At 35.8% G+C, this 20,132-nt stretch overlaps 1 protein-coding gene across 7 annotated transcripts in view; it reads left to right on the forward strand.

Annotated features, from left to right (window-relative positions):
- Window positions 1-145: 145 nt before the first annotated feature.
- Window positions 146-20,132, forward strand: part of LOC105385124 (NADP-dependent malic enzyme) — a 32,433-nt gene continuing 12,446 nt past the window's right edge. For 5 of the 7 annotated variants that reach the window (XM_048621541.1, XM_048621542.1, XM_048621544.1 and 2 more), the window contains exons 1-6: window positions 147-329; window positions 11,712-11,886; window positions 12,822-12,980; window positions 17,410-17,591; window positions 18,748-18,928; window positions 19,875-20,003. In XM_048621541.1, the coding sequence (XP_048477498.1) occupies window positions 301-329; window positions 11,712-11,886; window positions 12,822-12,980; window positions 17,410-17,591; window positions 18,748-18,928; window positions 19,875-20,003 (855 nt within the window). In that variant the 5' untranslated portion in view covers window positions 147-300. Of the gene's footprint in view, window positions 330-9,147; window positions 9,306-11,711; window positions 11,887-12,821; window positions 12,981-17,409; window positions 17,592-18,747; window positions 18,929-19,874; window positions 20,004-20,132 lie in introns of those variants that run through there. The other 2 variants (XM_048621547.1, XM_048621546.1) reach the window with 2 other exon arrangements.

Raw genomic sequence — 20,132 nt, forward strand, 5'->3', positions numbered from 1 at the left:
AAACATGGTCTGTCACCGTTGTCAAAATGTGTTCACAGACTAATTACAAAATGCCCATTCATGATCCAACATTTACCCTCTATACACAGTCAAACACGTCCAACACAGCTCAAATGTCAAACTGAGCATAGCCTACAAATCATTTTAAAAAGTAAAAATAATAAAGTTACGGCAACACTGGCCGTGGCTGGTTGGGTTGAATGGAGCTTCAATAAAATTATAATTTTTCAAATTAAAAACTCGGAAATTAGATTATCTTGCCGTTAGAATCATTTCAAGTGAAGTGTAATAATTATCAAAATGTTTTCCAATATCCCGAGATCGATACTGTAAGTACTTTTTCAGTTATTATTTTGGGAGTTTACATAACGTGACAGCTGTTTTTATTTTCTTAGCAAATTAGGTTGTCTCATGTATGGATGATAAAGTAAGATTTCAGGGAGGAAATCTAATATAAAACACCTAACATTTCAGTTTTATCAATCAATGAAAAAACCCCAATTGGTTAACTAATAAATACATACTTATTCCACGTAATTTTGGTGGTCTTTCAGTGGACGCCTTGGCCGTAGCCTCTGCCCGTGAATAATTTCAAGGTCTTAACTCCTTCGTGTAGTCGAGCTAAATATTTCCCTACCCATGTTTCCTATTGCGTGTTGAATATATTCAATATCTTTTTAATCAGTCAACATTCATGATTTTGTTTACTGAACATTAAGGCTCTATGTTTTTGGAAACCCCTAATCCTTACTTGCCCTTCCTCATTCAGTCAAAAGTACCTGTAAGTATCTGTTGAAGATCATCTCCAGTTGAACTCAAGAGGATGTAGTTATAGTGAAATGGAAATTGCTTGTTTAAGGGTCTGCAATAGGGAATCGAGGGTTGGCATTGTCATAGAATTATGTAGTAAATGATGCTCTACAGCCTTGAAAAAAATCACACAGGTAGTTGAAGAGTCTAGCTAGGTGCTGAATCATTCGAATTTAAGTAAATGATTATGGATAACTGTAAATTAATTTCAGAATATCAAGAAAAACCAGTCAATCACACTCCCGTATTGTAACAACTGTGTCGTAATTATAAAGAATTTTCATATGATTTTTATCATATTATAAAGTTAAAGGCTTGGACTAGGCGCTAAATACCTTGTTTTTTAATAAACACACACTTATTTTGTGTAAATTAATCCCAAACTTGAGCAATTTTTTTCCCTCAAATCTTCATACAAATATCTATGGCGGCTTTCTGTGTTATAAAATCATAAACACAAGTGACGTTTGACTCAGTTGGCCGCTGGCCTCCAAAGAAGGGTCACGTCGGTTTAGGCAGCACTGACAGCTCGCGATCTTATCGTGTACAGATACAAAATCACTGCACATTGGTTGTCATTGCACTTTTTCAACTTTTATGAGACCAACATAATTTGATTTGAAATTGAGGAAGCATAATTCTTCCAGTATATTCAATACATTAAATTAAATTAGATAGTGTGCAATATTCTCGTGATATTACAGTCTCGTAAAGGTCTGATGAGGGCCCGGGCCCGTCCTGGGTCCCCTTCCCAGGTGTCTGTGTAGATTTTCCTCCAGGAGTGCAAAAAAAAAAAAAAAATTATTAATAATATATAGGTATATATATATAAAAGATAAAATATATATATTATAAGCTTCCACATTGAGTAGTGAGTAGTTAAAAGATGAAGACAAAAAACAACCAAACTCTCACAATATATTGATCTCTCAAAAAGGCACGGACATAAAGTCTGTGGAGTGATAATAAAATCTTTAAAAAAAAAAAAAAAAAAAGGTCTGATGAGGAGCAGCAATATAGCGAATGGATCTAAGTGATGACAATACGCACGAACATTAGGTTAGGGATCAAAAATACAGTCTCTTGGTGCTGGTTGAGGTATGGTCTCGTGAGGATCTGATCAGGGCAGTAACACGGTGGTGGCTCAATTTTATTTCAAAGATGTTAATAGCTAAAAGCATCGAGTTTGGGCTATTAAGTATGTTTTTCAGAGAGAGAGAAAGAGATTTTGTTTTTCCTCTGGATGTGTTAGGTTTACTGGGTTTACTAAGTTCATTCTGTTAATGGCATCAAGTTGTTATGTGTTCATAAGTAATAATTATTTATTAACAAAATGCTGTTGATTCTCCACGAAAATGTAAAAATAAATAAAAATAAATTCGTAACGTAAAATTGTCTATGACGGAATTTCTTCTATAGACAGTAGCCACAAAAAAAACAAACGATAGATGACATGATTTGAAGATAAAGATACATTTTTTCCACACATAGACAGCAACAACAAAAAAAATACAGATTTAAAGAAAAGAAACACATACTTATACAAAACAACAAAGAAAAAAAAAGGATACACATCAAAATAACTGGAAAAAATACAGGGTTATTGGTAAGTAGACCGGATCCTTTCAGGAGGTGATAGAGGAAGGCATTTCCAGTCGATTGAACCCAATAATGCATTATCCTAAACTTAACCATTTCTAAGATATTAAATATTTAAGGTTTTTTAATTTTTTTGCCAAAATTTTATGCTTAAAACCAAAAATAAAAAAAATCAATCATATTTCAATAATTTTTTTGGTTGTTTTGCATAAGTAACACCTTAATAAAGTAATTAAAATAATCAAATGTGCATTATTCGACATAAATTAGACATAATACCTCAAAATAGTTAAACATTTTGAAAAAATATTCAAAACGCAAAAACTAATAAATTAAATTAAAAAAGATTTTCATATGACATTTTTTTGTGCACTTTAGCTTAAAAACATGGTCAACTAATAAGCTTTCAAACAAGATAATTGAATACCAAATCGATTAAGGTATCACCAAGATATGGCCAAAACAACCAGCACAGACGGACAAAATTCAACAGGAAAACTAACAAAATTAGCCCAATTTAAAGGTAAAAAGTGTGATTGTTTTCAGTCCTGTTGACTTTAGTATGGAAACCCCTGCTGAGTTTTCTCCGCTTTCTCTGGTTGTTTTGGCCATATCTTGGTGATGGTTCTACCTTTTTTGGCCTAAGATTTATTTGCCTAATCTCGTATTGCATAGTAACGTTTGGTCAAAATCTCGTTTCGCCGAAAATCGTATGGCATAAATCTCTTTTAGTAAAAAGTTATTTCGCATAATCTTGTTTAGCCTAATAATGGTATAGCCAAATCTTGAATAGCCTAATAATGCTATGGCATAGGTTATATAAAGTAATCATATTCGTTTGGCTTCATCTTTGATGGAGCGTCTCCCTACATAGCGCAAACTGGTGCCTTGTATTTGTGGCCGCTATGTGGGAAACGCTCCGCTCCGCTTCGCTGCGCTCCGCTTTGCTTTTAACGATAATGTGCACCTAACACGCTCCTCCTCGCTTTGCTCGTCGTCGCACCTATCTTTAGGTTTCGATCCCATGGGGTTTAATGGCGTTTGTAATAATTATAATGGTCATTCACTTTCGATATTTTGATCATTTAATATCGTGATTTTCGGGATGTAGGAGGAAAATACCACAATTTGTACATTTAAAACATACTTAATATAGTATTTGTAAAGATAATATTAGGAGAAACAAGATTATACCAATACGAACAATTAGAGCAAACGAGACTTAGGTGTTTCAAGTTTGTGCCAAAAGAGTTTTAGACGAAACGAGCCTTATGCCACATAAGTCTTGACGAAGTGATGATTCTACCAAAAAAGTTTAGACCTTACGAGTTATGCGAAAAGAGTTTAGGGCAATAAAGATTAGGCCAGATGAGGGGAACCGCTTGGTGATACCTTAATCGATTTGGTATTCAATTATCTTGTTTGAAATCTTATTAGTTGACCATGTTTTTAAGCTGAAGTGCACAAAAAAATGTCATATGAAAATCTTTTTTAATTTAATTTAATTTAATTTATTTAAATAAATAAATAAATAAATAAATAAATAAATAAATAAATATGTGGGGACATCTCACACACGGCCATCCAACCCCAAGCTAGGCAGAACCTGTGTTATGGGTGTCGGACAGCTGATATATCTACACAAATACATAGATAGATAGATACTAAATATAAATATCAACATCCAAGACCCGAGTACAAATATCTGTCTTTAAACAAATATTTGCCCCAGCCGGGAATCGAACCCGGGACCTTCGGCTCAGTAGTCAGGGTCACTAACCACTACGCCATTCGGTCGTCAATTTGTTTTTGCCTTTTGAATATTTTTTCAAAATGTTTAACTATTTTGAGGTATTATGTCTTATTTAAGTCGAATAATGCACATTTGATTATTTTAATTACTTTATTAAGGTGTTACTTATGCAAAACAACCAAAACAAATATTGAAATGTGGCTAGTTTTTTTTATTTTCGGTTTTAAGCATAAAATTTAGGCAAAAAATTAAAAAAACCTTAAATATTAAATATCTTAGAAATGGTTAAGTTTAGGATAATGCATTATTGGGTTCAATCGACTGGAAATGCCTTCCTCTATCACCTCCTGAAAGGATCCGGTCTACTTACCAATAACCCTGTATAAGCCCCAATTTACTTGTGTGGAACAGGGAGTACCATAATATTTTTTTTGGGGTACTCCCCATCTATGCGAAATATAAGCTTGATATCTTTACCCGTTTCTGAGAAAAAGGGCGGTGACAGACAGTCAGTCAGACAGACGGACAACAAAGAGATCCTATAACGGTTGCTTTTTTTCTTTTGACGTTCGAAACCCTAAAATTAAGTAAAAATATTATGCTGCCAAAAAATGTACTTACAGGTATTGAAAAAGCGGTATATAAACAAATTATACCAGCAGAGGGTTCACCATTTAGCTGAATGTTACTTAGAAAACGGCCTTGAGTGGCGGTCAAGTTGGTCCCCGCCTGCGATACTTTCCATTAACATTGGGACTCGTTTTCATGTTTTTAGCGTACAGTCAGGTTTTTAGTTTTTTATAATTGTATTTTTTTATTTGTAACTTTTTAGTTGTTTTTATTTTATGAAATTTTACGTCGGTAGGTAGTTCATGATCATTTTTTATTTCAATAATTTTGGTGTTGTTATTTAAATACCTTCAATATGCATATTTTTGTAATGTGAAAATCAAGTCCTTTCATTTGATACCTTACACGGCAAAGTTGAATTATTATTTTTTCGATCATCACGTTATGTCCTCAAGAGGGCGCTATGTACATTTTAATGGAACGTCACATAGCCTATAGCCATCGCGCCATCAATACGCTTCTAACAATACCTCATACATCAAAATCAATCAAGCCGTTTAGGCTACAGGAGGGAACAAAGAAACAGACAAACATACATATATACATACATACAATCAAAAAACATTACCCTCCTCCTTCGGCAGTCGGGTAAAAAGGAGTAAGACAGGGGGTCATTCTGAACTTTTGCTCTAAAAGTTTTGGAAATTAACAATAAAAAACCTTTTTCATAGAAACTTTGTTGGACATGTGACTTTTTACCATGGAAAACGAATATTTTTTTTCGCGAATTTGCAAATCTCGTAGAACAAAAGTTGTTCAGAATGACCCCTTGAGTCATCCCCTTTTGGCTTAGTATAGCCCTTTTGCGACACTATGTATTTACTTTGCTTTGTCGTCGGGGTTCAGTTGGCTGGAGGATGCCCGAAACTTATTATCTACACTTTAATACTTTTAGTTACCTTTCTACAAGTAAATACCACATTTGTTTGAGAAAGCTAATCGGGTTCCGAGTATAGAGTAAAGTGGCACCCCTATTAATTTCTACTCTTTCCTGGTGCCTACCAGTGTAAGTAAGAATTATACTTACTTACCCTAAAATCACCCAAAATGTACTTGAACATAATTGTCAATAAAGTTGGCGAGTAAAAGTTTATCGACCCACTGTGCAAACTTACATGTGTGCGTGTCACTGCGTGTGCTGTGTGAAGAGCATTGAAAACCCAAAATTGGCGCGGCACGTCACCCTGTACGGGCCCTTAAGATAAGACTTAAAAAGCTAAATTATAATATATTTTTTAAACTAGGTGATTCTGATAGTATTCCTGGATAGATCTTTATTTACTCTTATTCTATGTAAGTAGGACCATCCAATTTTGTTACAAAATCATTCTTTCTATTTGGAATAGGCAAATTTCTTGAGTTTTGAAATAATACGTGTATAAATATAAATACTTACATGTATTACCTGAATGAAACTACACAGCTGTTTTTTCATTTGTAAACAACATTGGTTGCATTTTTTCATCGCCAAGTTATTAATAACACAGTGACTTGGCAACACTATGATCATGCAGAGTAGAGTAATGAGCTAATATTTCGGACATTTGAACTGATGACAATAGCTACATCATAGAAATAATATACATAAAAAATTATGTAAATCCTCATGTAAAACTTCTGAAAGGTAACATAATTCAATTAATCATTTTTGGGTTTCTCATACACATACTATTACTTTAGCCCAGCCAGTTACAAAATATTGACTTCATTGAAAAAAGATGGCCATCGAGCAGTTAGTAATAATCACTGTAGTGCTGAGGGCTCCAGTTTTCATTAAGTTACAATTTATTTAACACCTTTTGTGCTGAAAGTTTTTACACAATACTTCTAAATCTATATTGTTTCTTGAACAGTAGGCTACCGCCTTAGGGAGATACATTGTATAATATTGGTATTTGGGTCTTGGCAATACTCTTGCCCTAAAAACTCACACACAAAATGGAAGTCTTTGTTTTTGTTTACCTCATCCACAAAGTTATCATCTACTTCTTGGCTCCATGTATGTATATTTTGTTTATTCAACATTAACATTACATATTTGGCACCATCAATCAATCCTGACCTACCTTGTTCCATTCCACAGTTCTTCTTACTCTCAATCTTGTTAGATAGATATAGGCTGGTGATTATGCAGATATAGGTATACTTATTTACATGTCAGCATCGACATTATCATCAACCACTAATCACACACTTCTATTTAGGCACATACCTGATCAAATTTGCAAAAGTGTAAGTACCTACTAAAAGGCAGAATTGGTATGATACCTATCCCTACACTGGAAAGCAAACAAATTCATCAGCATCTTTGTATCGAATTGGTTTAGGTTTTTACAGTGTCAGCAAGTATTCCATTATTAATTCCATAAATCATATGACTGGAATCACGTGCTGACTGTAAACTTTACAATGCAACTTCAATGCCCTGAATCTGAATTCATACCTACACTATTTACACTCATACTCGATATAGAAAACGAAGTTATAGTCCCTTGCTTAGTAACAGAATAAAGCTTATGAATAAGAACATCTGTTTCTAAGAAACGAAGGAATTTCAAATCGATTTAGAGTCATGCCTATTTGCATTGTTAACAACATGGTACCTTTAGACACAGTCTGGTTGCTACGGGTGTTTATGATAGCTAGTACATTATATAGGTATTTCATATAATGTTGGATTTGTTTGGCTACTAGAGTTAAATTTGGAAGCTTTTAATAATTATAACTTATAACAGGCCTTCGCCCAGCAGTGGGACATAAACTAGGCTATATAAAAAAAAAACTTATAAAACTCATCATAGCGCAAAGTCAGAGCTATAAGGCCTACCGGTTAAGCAACCTGTCTTTGCAATAGCATAAGTTGAGACAGGCCTATTGCCAGCAGGGGATACAGGGATGATAACAGCTCAAGTTCTGTCTCTCTCTAACCACAATTCATTATTTAGCAGAACACTTCGTTCCGATGTAGGTGTTAAAGCGGACAAAAGGATGATCGTGACGATTAAACATGAGTTTGTTTACCGACGCTGTGACGTGCATTGTAACTGGAGCCTCTTGTCCACGCGACATTGAATAATATCTATTTGTAAAGTATTGATTTCCGTCGCTACAAGCGGTGGAAGTGTGTCTGTGTTGCTTATCGGATTAAACCACTGTGAAATTGAATTCATAAGCCATCAAAGTTGGCTACAGAAACGGCTGTTGTTTCTACACCAGTAGATGAAACAGCTGTTTCCTTTGAAGAATGTGTTTAAACTTAAGTTCAACATGTTAAAGTATAAATTGTAACCACAGGCTATTGCGAGTTTTAAGTCTTCCATTATTGGAGGGTTTTGCCGTAATCTCCTGCCGTAACATGAGGTGGGAAGGTGGCTCGGAGAACAGATACGTCCGATAAATATTTTTCTCGTTTATATTTTAATTAGTTACTCGTGCATACCTAGTATCTATTTAAACTAGAAACAGAAGACAGAGCCAGAAATTTAGTTGGCAGAATGCTTTGAGTACCTACCTAAATAATGGAAAATTTTAACGACATTCGCTGTTTTAAAATTACCGCGATCACTATTTATATCTTGCGTAGTACACTGTCTGAATCCTCTAAAAAGTATGATTAAGTTTACACTGGGATAATACACGGATGAATCATTGGACCCTATAGTATACTTCATTCCAAATAGGATTAGACAAACTACCTTTTCGACATTGTGGTGACTTTCCTTTAGAGGTCATTGATACTTAACCTTGGAGCAGAATTTTCACGAGCTATCTTTCCAGCTCCAACCAGATGCCATTGACCTTTCTCTGAAAGTTAAATATTTTTAACCTTGCGTAGTCGGTTTTTCTTTTCTAATTCATTAAGAATTTTGTTATCATCAGTAACCATCAATCCTCTACTTCGTAAACTTGACAATGATCTCACAATGTATTGCTCGTTTTACCTGAAAATCAACACTTTACAGTATTATAATTTTTATGTAAGAGTTGAAAGAAAAAAAATATAGAATGTAGAATGTCGGTTATCTTAGTGCGAAGTAAGATTTAACCAACTCTGCATCTCAAGAAGAGTGGTTGCTGTTACCTAAAAATCTTATTTTACAAACCGGATACCTACAACGTGCGTAGATTAGAACCGATAAATCTTTGAATATTATCGCATCGCATATCTCGTTAGGCTTTCAGATTTTGCAGTGATTCGCCGCATTTACGCATTATTATTTATGTTATCTTTCAAACACGCCATGTTATCCTAATACCGAATCGGCAGTATTTATTGTATATTTAATATCAAAGTCGGTAGTCGGTAGTCTTCTTATCGGGTAGGCTAACCCAAGAGCTAGACTAGGGTTTGTCAACATTGATTGGGAAGTCAGATTAGTATCAGTCGTTAACTGGCCCAGGGTGCGCTGGACATATCAGGAATAGGTGCATCTTAACTCGAGGTGGCCGATTTCGCGAACCCCAAAGTCCAGAGTTGGTGATAAATTATGGAGTCAAACAGGATTGTAAAACCGTAAGTCATTGTTTTTTCGTTTTCTACATTTGTTATTCCTTGTGCTAGAAAAGCTCTGTTTGCTTATTCCTTGAAGCACTATCAACCATCTCTTGGCACAATCCCAGCCAATATTCGGCGAGGAGAGTACCTCCCACCTCCTACTTCACCCGGTCGCTACCCCCTGTACCATCGTCTTAAGATACATTGTAGTAGATGTAAGATTCTTTGCGAAATTCCTATGTGCAGGTAGCATATTGAGGGTAATCTGTGTCGCCAAAGTGATCCTGTGATTATTTATTTTCATCATCAAGTGTGATTCTCGAATATCTATAAGTAGTATTTGTCCAACTTATATCCTTTAAAAGATGGAAGATTCCGTAGTTTAAACTCCACAGTTTAAACTACGTGACCTGCCTATAATGAGGCTATATTCATGATTGACAAAATCTATTTTAGATTTTTCGTCATTTTATGTCTGGGTATTTACCTGAAGACAAGATCGTCATCGATGTAAGTCACGATCCTCAGTTTTAGGGTATTTAAGTAGGTAATCTACGCCATCTATTGTATAGTTTTCCCAAATTATCAAAACTGTATTCTTGTAGTGTTTTAATTGGTCCCTGTTTTAATTTAATTCACCTAATATAAATACCATGATACGACGGTAACCTGATTTAATTTATTTATGGGAAATACGGAATATGACTATTCGGTATCTACGCACTATTTTATAAATTTTATATGAGGTTTGTCCAATTGAAATAAGGACGCAATGTCAAGGTCGGTCCTTAAACTGTAGAACCTTCCAACTTTTAATGGCTGGGGGCTCAAAGCTTTGTTATTCTAACAAAACCAATTTGAAATTCATATCCATGGACCAACCTTAAACTTTCAGGGATTAATTTATGTTGAATAATCATTACTCCGTAACAAAATTACAACACAATATCATATTCTCTCTAGGTAAATTTGGCACGAGGCACAGCTGAATAATAACTCTTCTTACTTCGTTTCACACCCGTGTAACACTGGATCTACGGTTTTTCATAAGGACTAGCCTACATATTAGTTATAAGACTTATAACTAGGGCGTGCAAAACCGGTTAACCGGTTAACCGGAAAACCGGTTAACCGGACAATATATCACGGTTTTTCATAACCGGTTTTGAGAGTTCAAAACCGGAAACCGAAAACCGGGTTTTCACCGATTTTGATCGTATTTTTATATACTTTTTTACATACATTAGAAGTTGAACCCATAAACTCTAAAAATAAAAGAATTTGTATATCGGTTGGCACACTGATGGACACTAGATTAATGGTGAAACTCATAAAAAAGCACTAAAATATTGTATGGAAATTGAGTGACGATTTTCTGGTGCACATGCCGGCATTCTGCCTAGGCGCAGTAAAGCAAACACGACGTCAGTGACCGATGTGTGCGTGTGAGTTCACATTTGCTGTATGAAAACTTATTGCTGTGTGAAAAAAAGGTACCTACTCTGGGTGCACATAATTATAACGTTGAAATCTGGCCCAATAAAGCACAACAAGGTGGTCTTCATACAAACTCTAGGTAAAACAGGACTGCATTGACCGTTGTTGAAAATATAATTAGGCCAAGTGCGGGGACTGCATTCGACGTTATGGACTTTTTTCATGAAGTGTTGAGGACGTCAAATGTCCATCAATGAGTTAGGCTTTCTTTCGTTGCGTTGATATGAACAAATCTGTAACACATCAAAAAAACATTCATCATCTTACTGCTACTATAGAGTGGTCGTAAGAATCAGACGATAAATGTTTTTTTTTCAAAATCTGCCTGTATGTTTAAAATATACAATTATTGATGATAACAGAACGATATAAAAACACCATTAAGGTGCCACACACTTTTTTTAGATGTGATAACAGTAAGTACTATGATAATTCTTATTTAACTTTTTTTCCTGTTCACTAAATTATTAATTTGTCATATGGTTGATTAAAAATAGGTAAGTATATCATAAAAAATGTTTTATTCGTATGTTTTGTGGATATCTCTATCTAAGAATATGGGTTCCTTGTTTAATTAGTACTGTATGACAAAAAATATTTAAGTAATATCAAAACCGGTGAAAAACCGGTTACCCGGTTTTGAGGCTGAAAACCGAAAATTCAAAACCGGTTTTGAAAACCTTCCGGTTTTGCACGCCCTACTTATAACTGTGACTGCCCAAGGTACGCTGGACGTATATTTCATCGATGCTTAGTTTCGTTGTCATCCGTTTTTGTTTTGCAGTGGTCACTGATCAGTGATAGACTATAGGTGCATATAGGCGTTTTAAAAGTTGGATATCAAACGATGTTTCCACCTAAATCTAACACACGCCATACATTTACTTCATCCGTCAGGGTTACCACTAAACCACGTCGTCTTTCCAGATGTTGCACGCACATAGTGGGCCCAAACCGCGCGCTCGCGGCGGCCCTAGCCAAGTGTCCGACAGCCGAGCCTGCGCTGGCGCAGTGTCGCGAGTACCACGAGGTCACCGGCAACATCATCTGTCCCAACATCGTGCGGGGCATCGACCATCTGAGAGACCCGCGGCTTAATAAGGTAAAGTTTAGGGACCAATGAGTGTTCTTCTTAGGGTATCGGTGACAACCAGCTCCTCGGCTTAATAAGGTAAATGCGGGAGTGGCATTAGTCTGCTACTACCTGTTATAGGTTTGAAAGCAAAACCCTCCTACCCAGGTTGCGCCGAACGCATATAAGGTAGAGTTGATATTTCAGCACAACCATGAAATTTTAATGGTTTTCTCGCATTAGCTGCCTTATGCACCTTTAAACCTACTGACGCCTGTGGTAGCTGATAAAAAGAGAAGGATCGAATGACACATCATATTATAATAAGATAGAGAAAAACTAATAGATCAAGGAAATTAGAGGACCTATAAACTTTTTTACCTAATTGAGGTTAGGTATCGGTATTGGACCACTCATTTCTATATCGTTCCTCGTACCGGAACATAAAGGGCCGTATTAATTGACCCACTTCAGCTCATGTTCATACGTTCCCTACACCTCTGAGTATAACAGCGCACGGATTAACCTTGGCCTAGTTTCGGCGAATTGTTACTAATTTCATTCTGAACAGCACCGTTTGCTTTAGGGCAATGTCGAGCGCCGAGTCTTACTAAAAATAGCAGCTTTTCCAAACATGACTGTGAATTATAATCAAAAATTGATTTGCGTCTGGCACACAATGCAAATCAAATATGTCTAGAAATACGATTAGCTTAATCACTGATACCTTTTTATGACTGTGTTTTATGAATACGATTTCGAGTGCTCTATTTGGATTTAAAAACATTAGTTTGTATACAAACAAGCCTAATATCACAAAGCATCATTTACATAATATCACTGAAAGACATCCGTCTCTTTTATTTCTTCTTCAGATATCAGTAATACATCGGCACCAAAAAACTATGCTAACATGAAACATCCAATCCGTACGTAACGGTATTTAACCAAGCATTCCATTCCAGGGTCTCGCGTTCACATTAGAAGAACGTCAAGCCCTGGGCATCCACGGCCTTCTGGCAGCCAAGTTCAAGACCCAGGAGGAACAGCTCGAGATCTGCATCATATCCATTGACAGATATCTGGACAATCTGAACAAGTATCTGTACCTCGTGGAATTACAGGTGACTACCCTAGCACCAGGTAGCGTCCTTTGTTTTATGAATGTTTTCAGGGCTAACCGCGGTATGGTGGGTTGTTTTTGCATGTCACGGTGATGGTTATATAAGGGGGTTATGTTATACAATACATAATATAATTATACAGAGTGGGAAAAGCAATTTAAGGTAGGTAGGTACTTTCTCTCCAGAGTACATTATTTTTTTCCGATCCAGTCTTGACAGGAACCTCTGTCCAACTGCAGCTATGAATGATGGGACATTTTATACACATAATTTTGAGAATGACAGCTACTTATCTATGGATATGGGGACAAAGAATGTCCGAAATAATTTTGTTATAAAAGACCTCTGTCACATGCACATGTCCTCTGTAGAAAGGCGATTGATTTAAAGTTTCACATGGCATTTCATGATTTCAAGTCTATAACAAATTGCCCACCTCCATGGGTGGTAAACATTGTAAATTGGATTGGATTAATATGGCCTTAGCAGACCTACTTATTGATTGAATGAAGTTTACAGGAGTGGTAGTGCATGGAAACATAACTTTCTATAAATTTACGTAGCTACTTAATCGCATCAATACACACCTACAGAAAGAATACAGGGAAAGGCATTATAGCACTCATATGACAGTACTAACACTAACATTATTAGGATAACAGCTCACCATGATTTCTCAACATCAAGCACAACAATCATCCACAACATCCGTATTTGGAACACCAAAAACCTATATTATATTATTGTGTTTTTATTTTTTACCATCAGATGAACGAAGCTTATACTAAAAGCCGTAAAATTATATATAGTCGTTAATTTAAACATAGAGGCCTGTTGCCAAGACGTGAGACGATTTATAAATAAACTGTTTTAATGGCTCTCGAAAATGTTCATATATTTTCATTCATCAATTGATCGGGAAATGTAACCAACAACGCAGCTCTTTTATTAGAAAAAAATACCGATTTATTGACACAAAATTTTACGTACCAAGTGTCGTTCACGATTATAGCATTTATGCCTGTTGCTGATCGCTCGTAAATTACGCAATACAATAAAATACCTATGCGACTGAATTTTGATCATAAATATACTGATATTTTTTTACCAGCTTCCTTAATAGGGAATATGCAAGTGGTTCAAATAAAGGTCAAATATTATTTATAATAAACTTTGTTGTTTCATAACTACGACTCCATCATAATTTTTGATTATAATTTATTTTTGAGCAAGTAAATAAAGTTGAAAAGTACAAAAAAACTTCGGTAAATTCTAACTTCCGAGAAACGTCACCCATTTTCTTAGGGCGGATGTGACGTCATAATTCTTTATATATCAATCTCAGAATAATAACTTCTTTGCGTTTGCGTATAGTTAAATAAATGTCAAGTGTAAACAAAGAAATGTTAATGTCACCGAGTATTTGTGATGCTCGTTGTGATCAGATACGATGGATCACATAAAAATTCTTCCAATACGAGTAGATCCTAGCCTCCTATAACCTCTCCACTTCTTGTTTGATATGCTTGTTTGTTTGCAAAGTTTAGGACTTTTTATATTTTTTGTTGGTAGTGTATGGGCTGCCACTAGTTGTTCTATTGTAATGAGGCGTAAACGGGAACACCCAAATATTCCGAAAAACATTTTTCCGAATTTGATAACCCCGAATATGTAATTTACGAAATATTGCAATACCGATTTTTTTAAATATCGAATTATAATAATCACGAAAATTATAATTTCGAATATTATAATCACGAATATTGTAATTACGATTGTTAAATATACGAATGTTAAAAAATACGATTACTTTAATATACGAAAAATAAAATACCGATTTATTATAATCACGAAAAAGTCAAATCCCGATCGGAAATATGATAATTCGTGATTTTGACAAAAAAACATAAACGTCTTTAAAACTTTAGAACCAAAACCAAAAGATAGGTGCGACGACGAGCAAAGCGAGGAGGAGCGTGTTAGGTGCACATAGATATCGAAAAACAAAGCGGAGCGCAGCGAAGCGGAGCGGAGCGTTTCAAATATAGAGCAAAACAATTGCTAGGATTTTTATGGTGTTTAAACTTAAAAACCTTAGGACCTAAACCTAAAGATAGGTGCGACGACGAGCAAAGCGAGGAGGAGCGTGTTAGGTGCACATAGATATCGAAAAACAAAGCGGAGCGCAGCGAAGCGGAGCGGAGCGTTTCACATAATATAGCTTAAAAAATATTGTTTTTATACGCATTATGCTGCATTATTCATATAACCATTTCTTGTTATCTAAGAAACATTCGGGAATTTGTATTTTCGGAATATTAAAACTTCGGGATTCGTAATTTTAACAATTCGATATAATAAAAAATCGTACTTTTGAAACATCGAAATAATAATATTCGGAAAATTGACTTTCGTCATTTTAATAAAGGTGTTGTTTGAAATTTCGTTTATAAACTATTCGTGATTTTCGTTATTCGGAAACTTAAAATTCGGGATTGTGAATTATTCGGAACTATGAAATTCGAAATTTTAAAAATCGTTATTTTCATATTCGTAAAAAAGTAATTCGGAATTATGTAGTGTACCCGGCGTAAACAGCCATTCGCTAGTCAACTAGCCACTCAAATATGCTCCATATTGCAACACAATAAAATTAAATTTGTATTGTAAGTATTATGACATGAACATGACACAAGTTGCTCTTTCTACTTTTAGGTTATAATGGCAGTCGTTAGTATATTTCAAAAGTTGTTATTTTTTTCTAAATTAAGTTATGGAAGAATTCTCGTAATCAGAAGAACTGGACACATTAAATTTATTACGAAGTATGAACGAGTAAACTGTGGCCAGCAGCGGAAAAGGACAGCAAAGACTATTGAAAAGTCGAGAGCCGTGTGCCCAAATATTAGGGAATATGCATATATTTTTATACTCTTATTCGATAGTTTAGATAAGGGGGTTTAGACCTTTGAGATATGCACAATGGTTCCATTCAAGAGAGCCAGGTGCAGGTTCTTACACCCCCACAGATAATAGAATAGAATGACCCACTAACCCTAGTCTCTCTTACTGAGAACCAAAGTTACAGTAAGTACTTACATACAATACAAATATTACTTTATATTCATATTGCCATAATAGCGTAATATTGTGTACAAAGGTCCTCTGGTTTGCGCGCTCCCATATCAAAAGAGCTACTAGCAGCTATTTACGAGCTCCCATTACAAAACAGCCACTGGTCACACTTTATTACCATTACAAAACAGCCACTGATCACACTTTATACACTTCCTTTTTCGTTTGTTACCATGACAACATTGGTTTGTTGAAAATACAAAAGTACTCTGTGATTACTTGATTAGGTAAAAAATCTATGCCGACTGACGGGACTCATTATTCTGAGCCGTGAAATTAAACGATTATGACGTCACGACAGCCCGCCATCCTGACGGGAATTTCAAAGTGGTCGTGATGGTTGTAATTTTTTAACTTTCTTTAAAATACCTTAAATTACTTATTTTGGCGTTGAATTTTTTTTTACTATAATAAAGTGATGTAAAACTATCCAATAAAAGTATAAAAAAAAATTACGCATATTCCCTATTATTTGCGATTTTCTCATTATTGACTTCGGCATTTTTTACATGCATGGTTTATGTATACGTATCCACAGTACGATTATTATTTTATTTCGGTTATCTTATTAGGTTTTTAAATATCATAATCATAATAACATTCATACATAAAACATAATCACAATAGGGCTAAGATAAAAACAAGTAAAGTAACAAAGCATAAAAACAACAGTAAAATAGATCATGGATTCTGGTAATCAAGTCAATTGGGTGAATTAACACAATGAATGCTCTCATTTTATCATTCCAGGAAATCCATAGTATCAACTATAATTAGCGGTTGATGTAAAAAAACCTGTTCTCGTTTTATGGTTTGAAATTACAGTAGTTCATGGTCAAGACAAGCCAATTTTGAATCTGTCTGTTTCAAGAAACCAGTTTACCGGAATTATTTATGATGCATTATTAAATGTTACGCCATAATTTTTTGACTTTCTGCACAATGTCGTAACATATGAACTCACTTATAATAATAATGCAATGCAGTATTTTTATTCAGCATTAGCTTACAGTCTTTGTTTAAATACTTTTTTTTAAAGAATGATAATTATGTACTTACACTCAATATTTGGATTTTTGTTCTATCCTGTTCTGCACCTGGCTCTCTCGAATGGAACCTGTGAGCAGATCCCCATGATCTATTCTTGGATGACTTTCCATGACGCTCTTCCACTGCATGTTTGTGAGTTCAACAATCTAGATGTGTAGGTTTCCTCACTATTTTTTCCTCCCTAATCTCCACTCCAAAACCAAACCATCCAGGCACCAAGATTACAACTGAGCTTCACTTTCAGGACAGAAACGAGAAGCTATACTTCCGTCTTTTGTCCGAGAACGTCGAGAAACTTCTGCCAATCGTGTACACGCCGACTGTCGGCCTGGCGTGCCAGAAGTTCGGACTCATCTACCGACGGCCCCGAGGACTGTTCATCACCATCAACGATAAGGGACACATCTTCAATATTCTTAAGAACTGGTGAGTGGTGGTACTGATTCATACATAGACAATGCTCACGATTGTAATCCTCGAAGGGGACAGTCAGAGGTAACTCTTAAGCGAGCCATCCGCTTTTCTCCATTGTACATTGGGTATCGATAGTGCAGCCTAATAACCTAAAAAACTAATGTAAAGAAACTCCAAACATTTCGAATAATACGGCTGAAACGATTTCCATAAAATAAGTCCGAATACACTCCATGAAGTCATGTTTTAAACAGAAACAGTGTTCTACTTGCTCCTTCAGTTTTAGAGCCGGTTATGGATTTATTTTTTCCATTGTCATCTATACCGTACCGTGCCGTTTTCACATTAAGAAGTATCAAACTTCCTACTACATTACATATTTACACTCTAACAATGGCCCTCAGTTCTGAAGAGCTCCGCCTTACAAGTGGGAAGCTTTACTGCCAACACTCGAGTCGCATTATCTGGTTCTTAAATGTGGAGTGGTCTTGCCTACATCTTGATAGTTCTTATGGCAAGATGTTGAAAAGCAATTAATAAATGTTATTCTGTAGTTTTTGGAGGAAATTAAAATATACGATATGTTTTTTTTACTCGCATTGCGATTGTTTTCCATAAGTTAGCGCTAGTTATAATATTCAAATCATTTTCAAAGTGATTGCCGGCTTACTAACCACTAACCAGCGGTGGCGGAAGTTTGCTTGAAGCATAACAATAAAACTCATAATCTAGATTAACCATCCCCTTCTTTCTACATAATTTAACCTTTCTTTGCGCTGAACTATTACGATTAAATAGATTCCATATTGTTTTACATTAAACAGCACAGCGTTATCGTACTTTATACATTACAAATCTAAACTCTACTTACAACCACTCCATGCTTATGTTTCCATACCTAGATCAGGTAGGGCTACACGGGTTCGTTATCGACGACGTTGAAGTGGATAAACTTATACGCGTTCCACTAATCACATCGCGGTATTTATGTGGAATTTTAATTTAGTGACGTTTATCTATGTCGATAAGGAACCCATGTAGCGGCAGCAGAGATAGACGTGCGAGCTATTCTGACTTATTAATAGCGAATCCTTAGCACTAGGCATTTCTCTATATCGCATTTTTACACTCAATAAGTACCTCACACTCAAGCCTCATTCCTCCTCAGGCCAGAACCAGACGTCCGAGCCATCGTAGTGACGGACGGAGAACGCATCCTGGGTCTGGGCGACCTCGGCGCGTACGGCATGGGCATCCCGGTGGGCAAGCTGTCTCTCTACACGGCCCTAGCTGGGATTAGACCGCACCAGTGTCTGCCGATCACCCTTGATGTCGGCACGGAGAATCAGGTGAGATGAGGTTAAAATATAGGTTTAAAGAGCAAAAAGTTCGAACTGCTAGAAAACCTGGTAGTTGTGTAGTGAGTGTGCACAAACAAATATGATGCACCAGATGTAAGAGCCGTCGTGGTGAGGGATGGAGAGCGTATCCTGGGTCTAGGAGACCTAGGCCCGTACATGTTTTACTTAGGCTCTTTGCATAAGTCAATTTACATAAGGATAATCGAATTATTTAAGGAAACACCAAAATATACCTAAACGTACATTTTATGACATTTAGCTAATGAGAAACTCCTTTTTAGAAGCCGGTTAAAAACTACATCACTATAGATTTAGGTAAATATGTTGCTTATCATGTGATGTAAGAAGTTGATAATAAAACGGCACACCTATGTTAGCAAATGTTTGCTGTAGAAATCAACTGTTAACAGGAAAACAACGGATTCCTATGTGACGTCAGTCAAGGCAAATCTTTCAACGTGATCGAATTTACATTATTATTTAAAGGGAAAAGAGATCTCGGGAAATTTTTTAATATGCTCTAACCATAAGTATTTGAAAGTATGTACGTACGTAGACTCTATCGTATATCATTCAGTCATGCCTTTTGCTTATTGCACATATATAAATTGGAAGCTGCCTGTAAATATGTAAACAATATAATTTAAAAAGTCGTGAATGCTGCTACGTTTAAAGTTACCATTATGTACCTAGTTCACATTGAACTTATTGAATGTTTCACGATATTCATGACAAAATAGACCTACCTAACGCCAAAACTAGTATTACTTTATTAATAGTAATTATACTATGTGGGGCCCTTGCGATTTCGAACTCATATGCCGATTAATATGAGACGGTTAGGTATTGTTTACGATTATATTTAACTCTATTTATGTGCATATTAAATTGTTCTGTTATTGTTATTAAAACACTTTTCCTCTATTATCCTCAGTCCCTGCTAGAAGACCCGCTGTACATCGGGCTGCGGCAGAAGCGCGTGCGCGGGAAGGAATACGACGAGTTCATGGACGAGTTCATGGAGGCCTGCGTCAAGCGGTACGGACAGAACACTCTTATACAGGTAATTAAACATATCTTATAATAATTGGGATTTTAGGACTTTAAGGTTGTGAGGCCAGCGTGGTGGACTAGGCCTAAACCCTTCCTTCATTGGAAGGAGACCCGTGCCCCAGCAGTGGGGACTTAATGG

The sequence above is a fragment of the Plutella xylostella genome, chromosome 6 (genome assembly GCF_932276165.1).
Source record: "Plutella xylostella chromosome 6, ilPluXylo3.1, whole genome shotgun sequence".
NCBI lineage: Eukaryota > Metazoa > Arthropoda > Insecta > Lepidoptera > Plutellidae > Plutella > Plutella xylostella.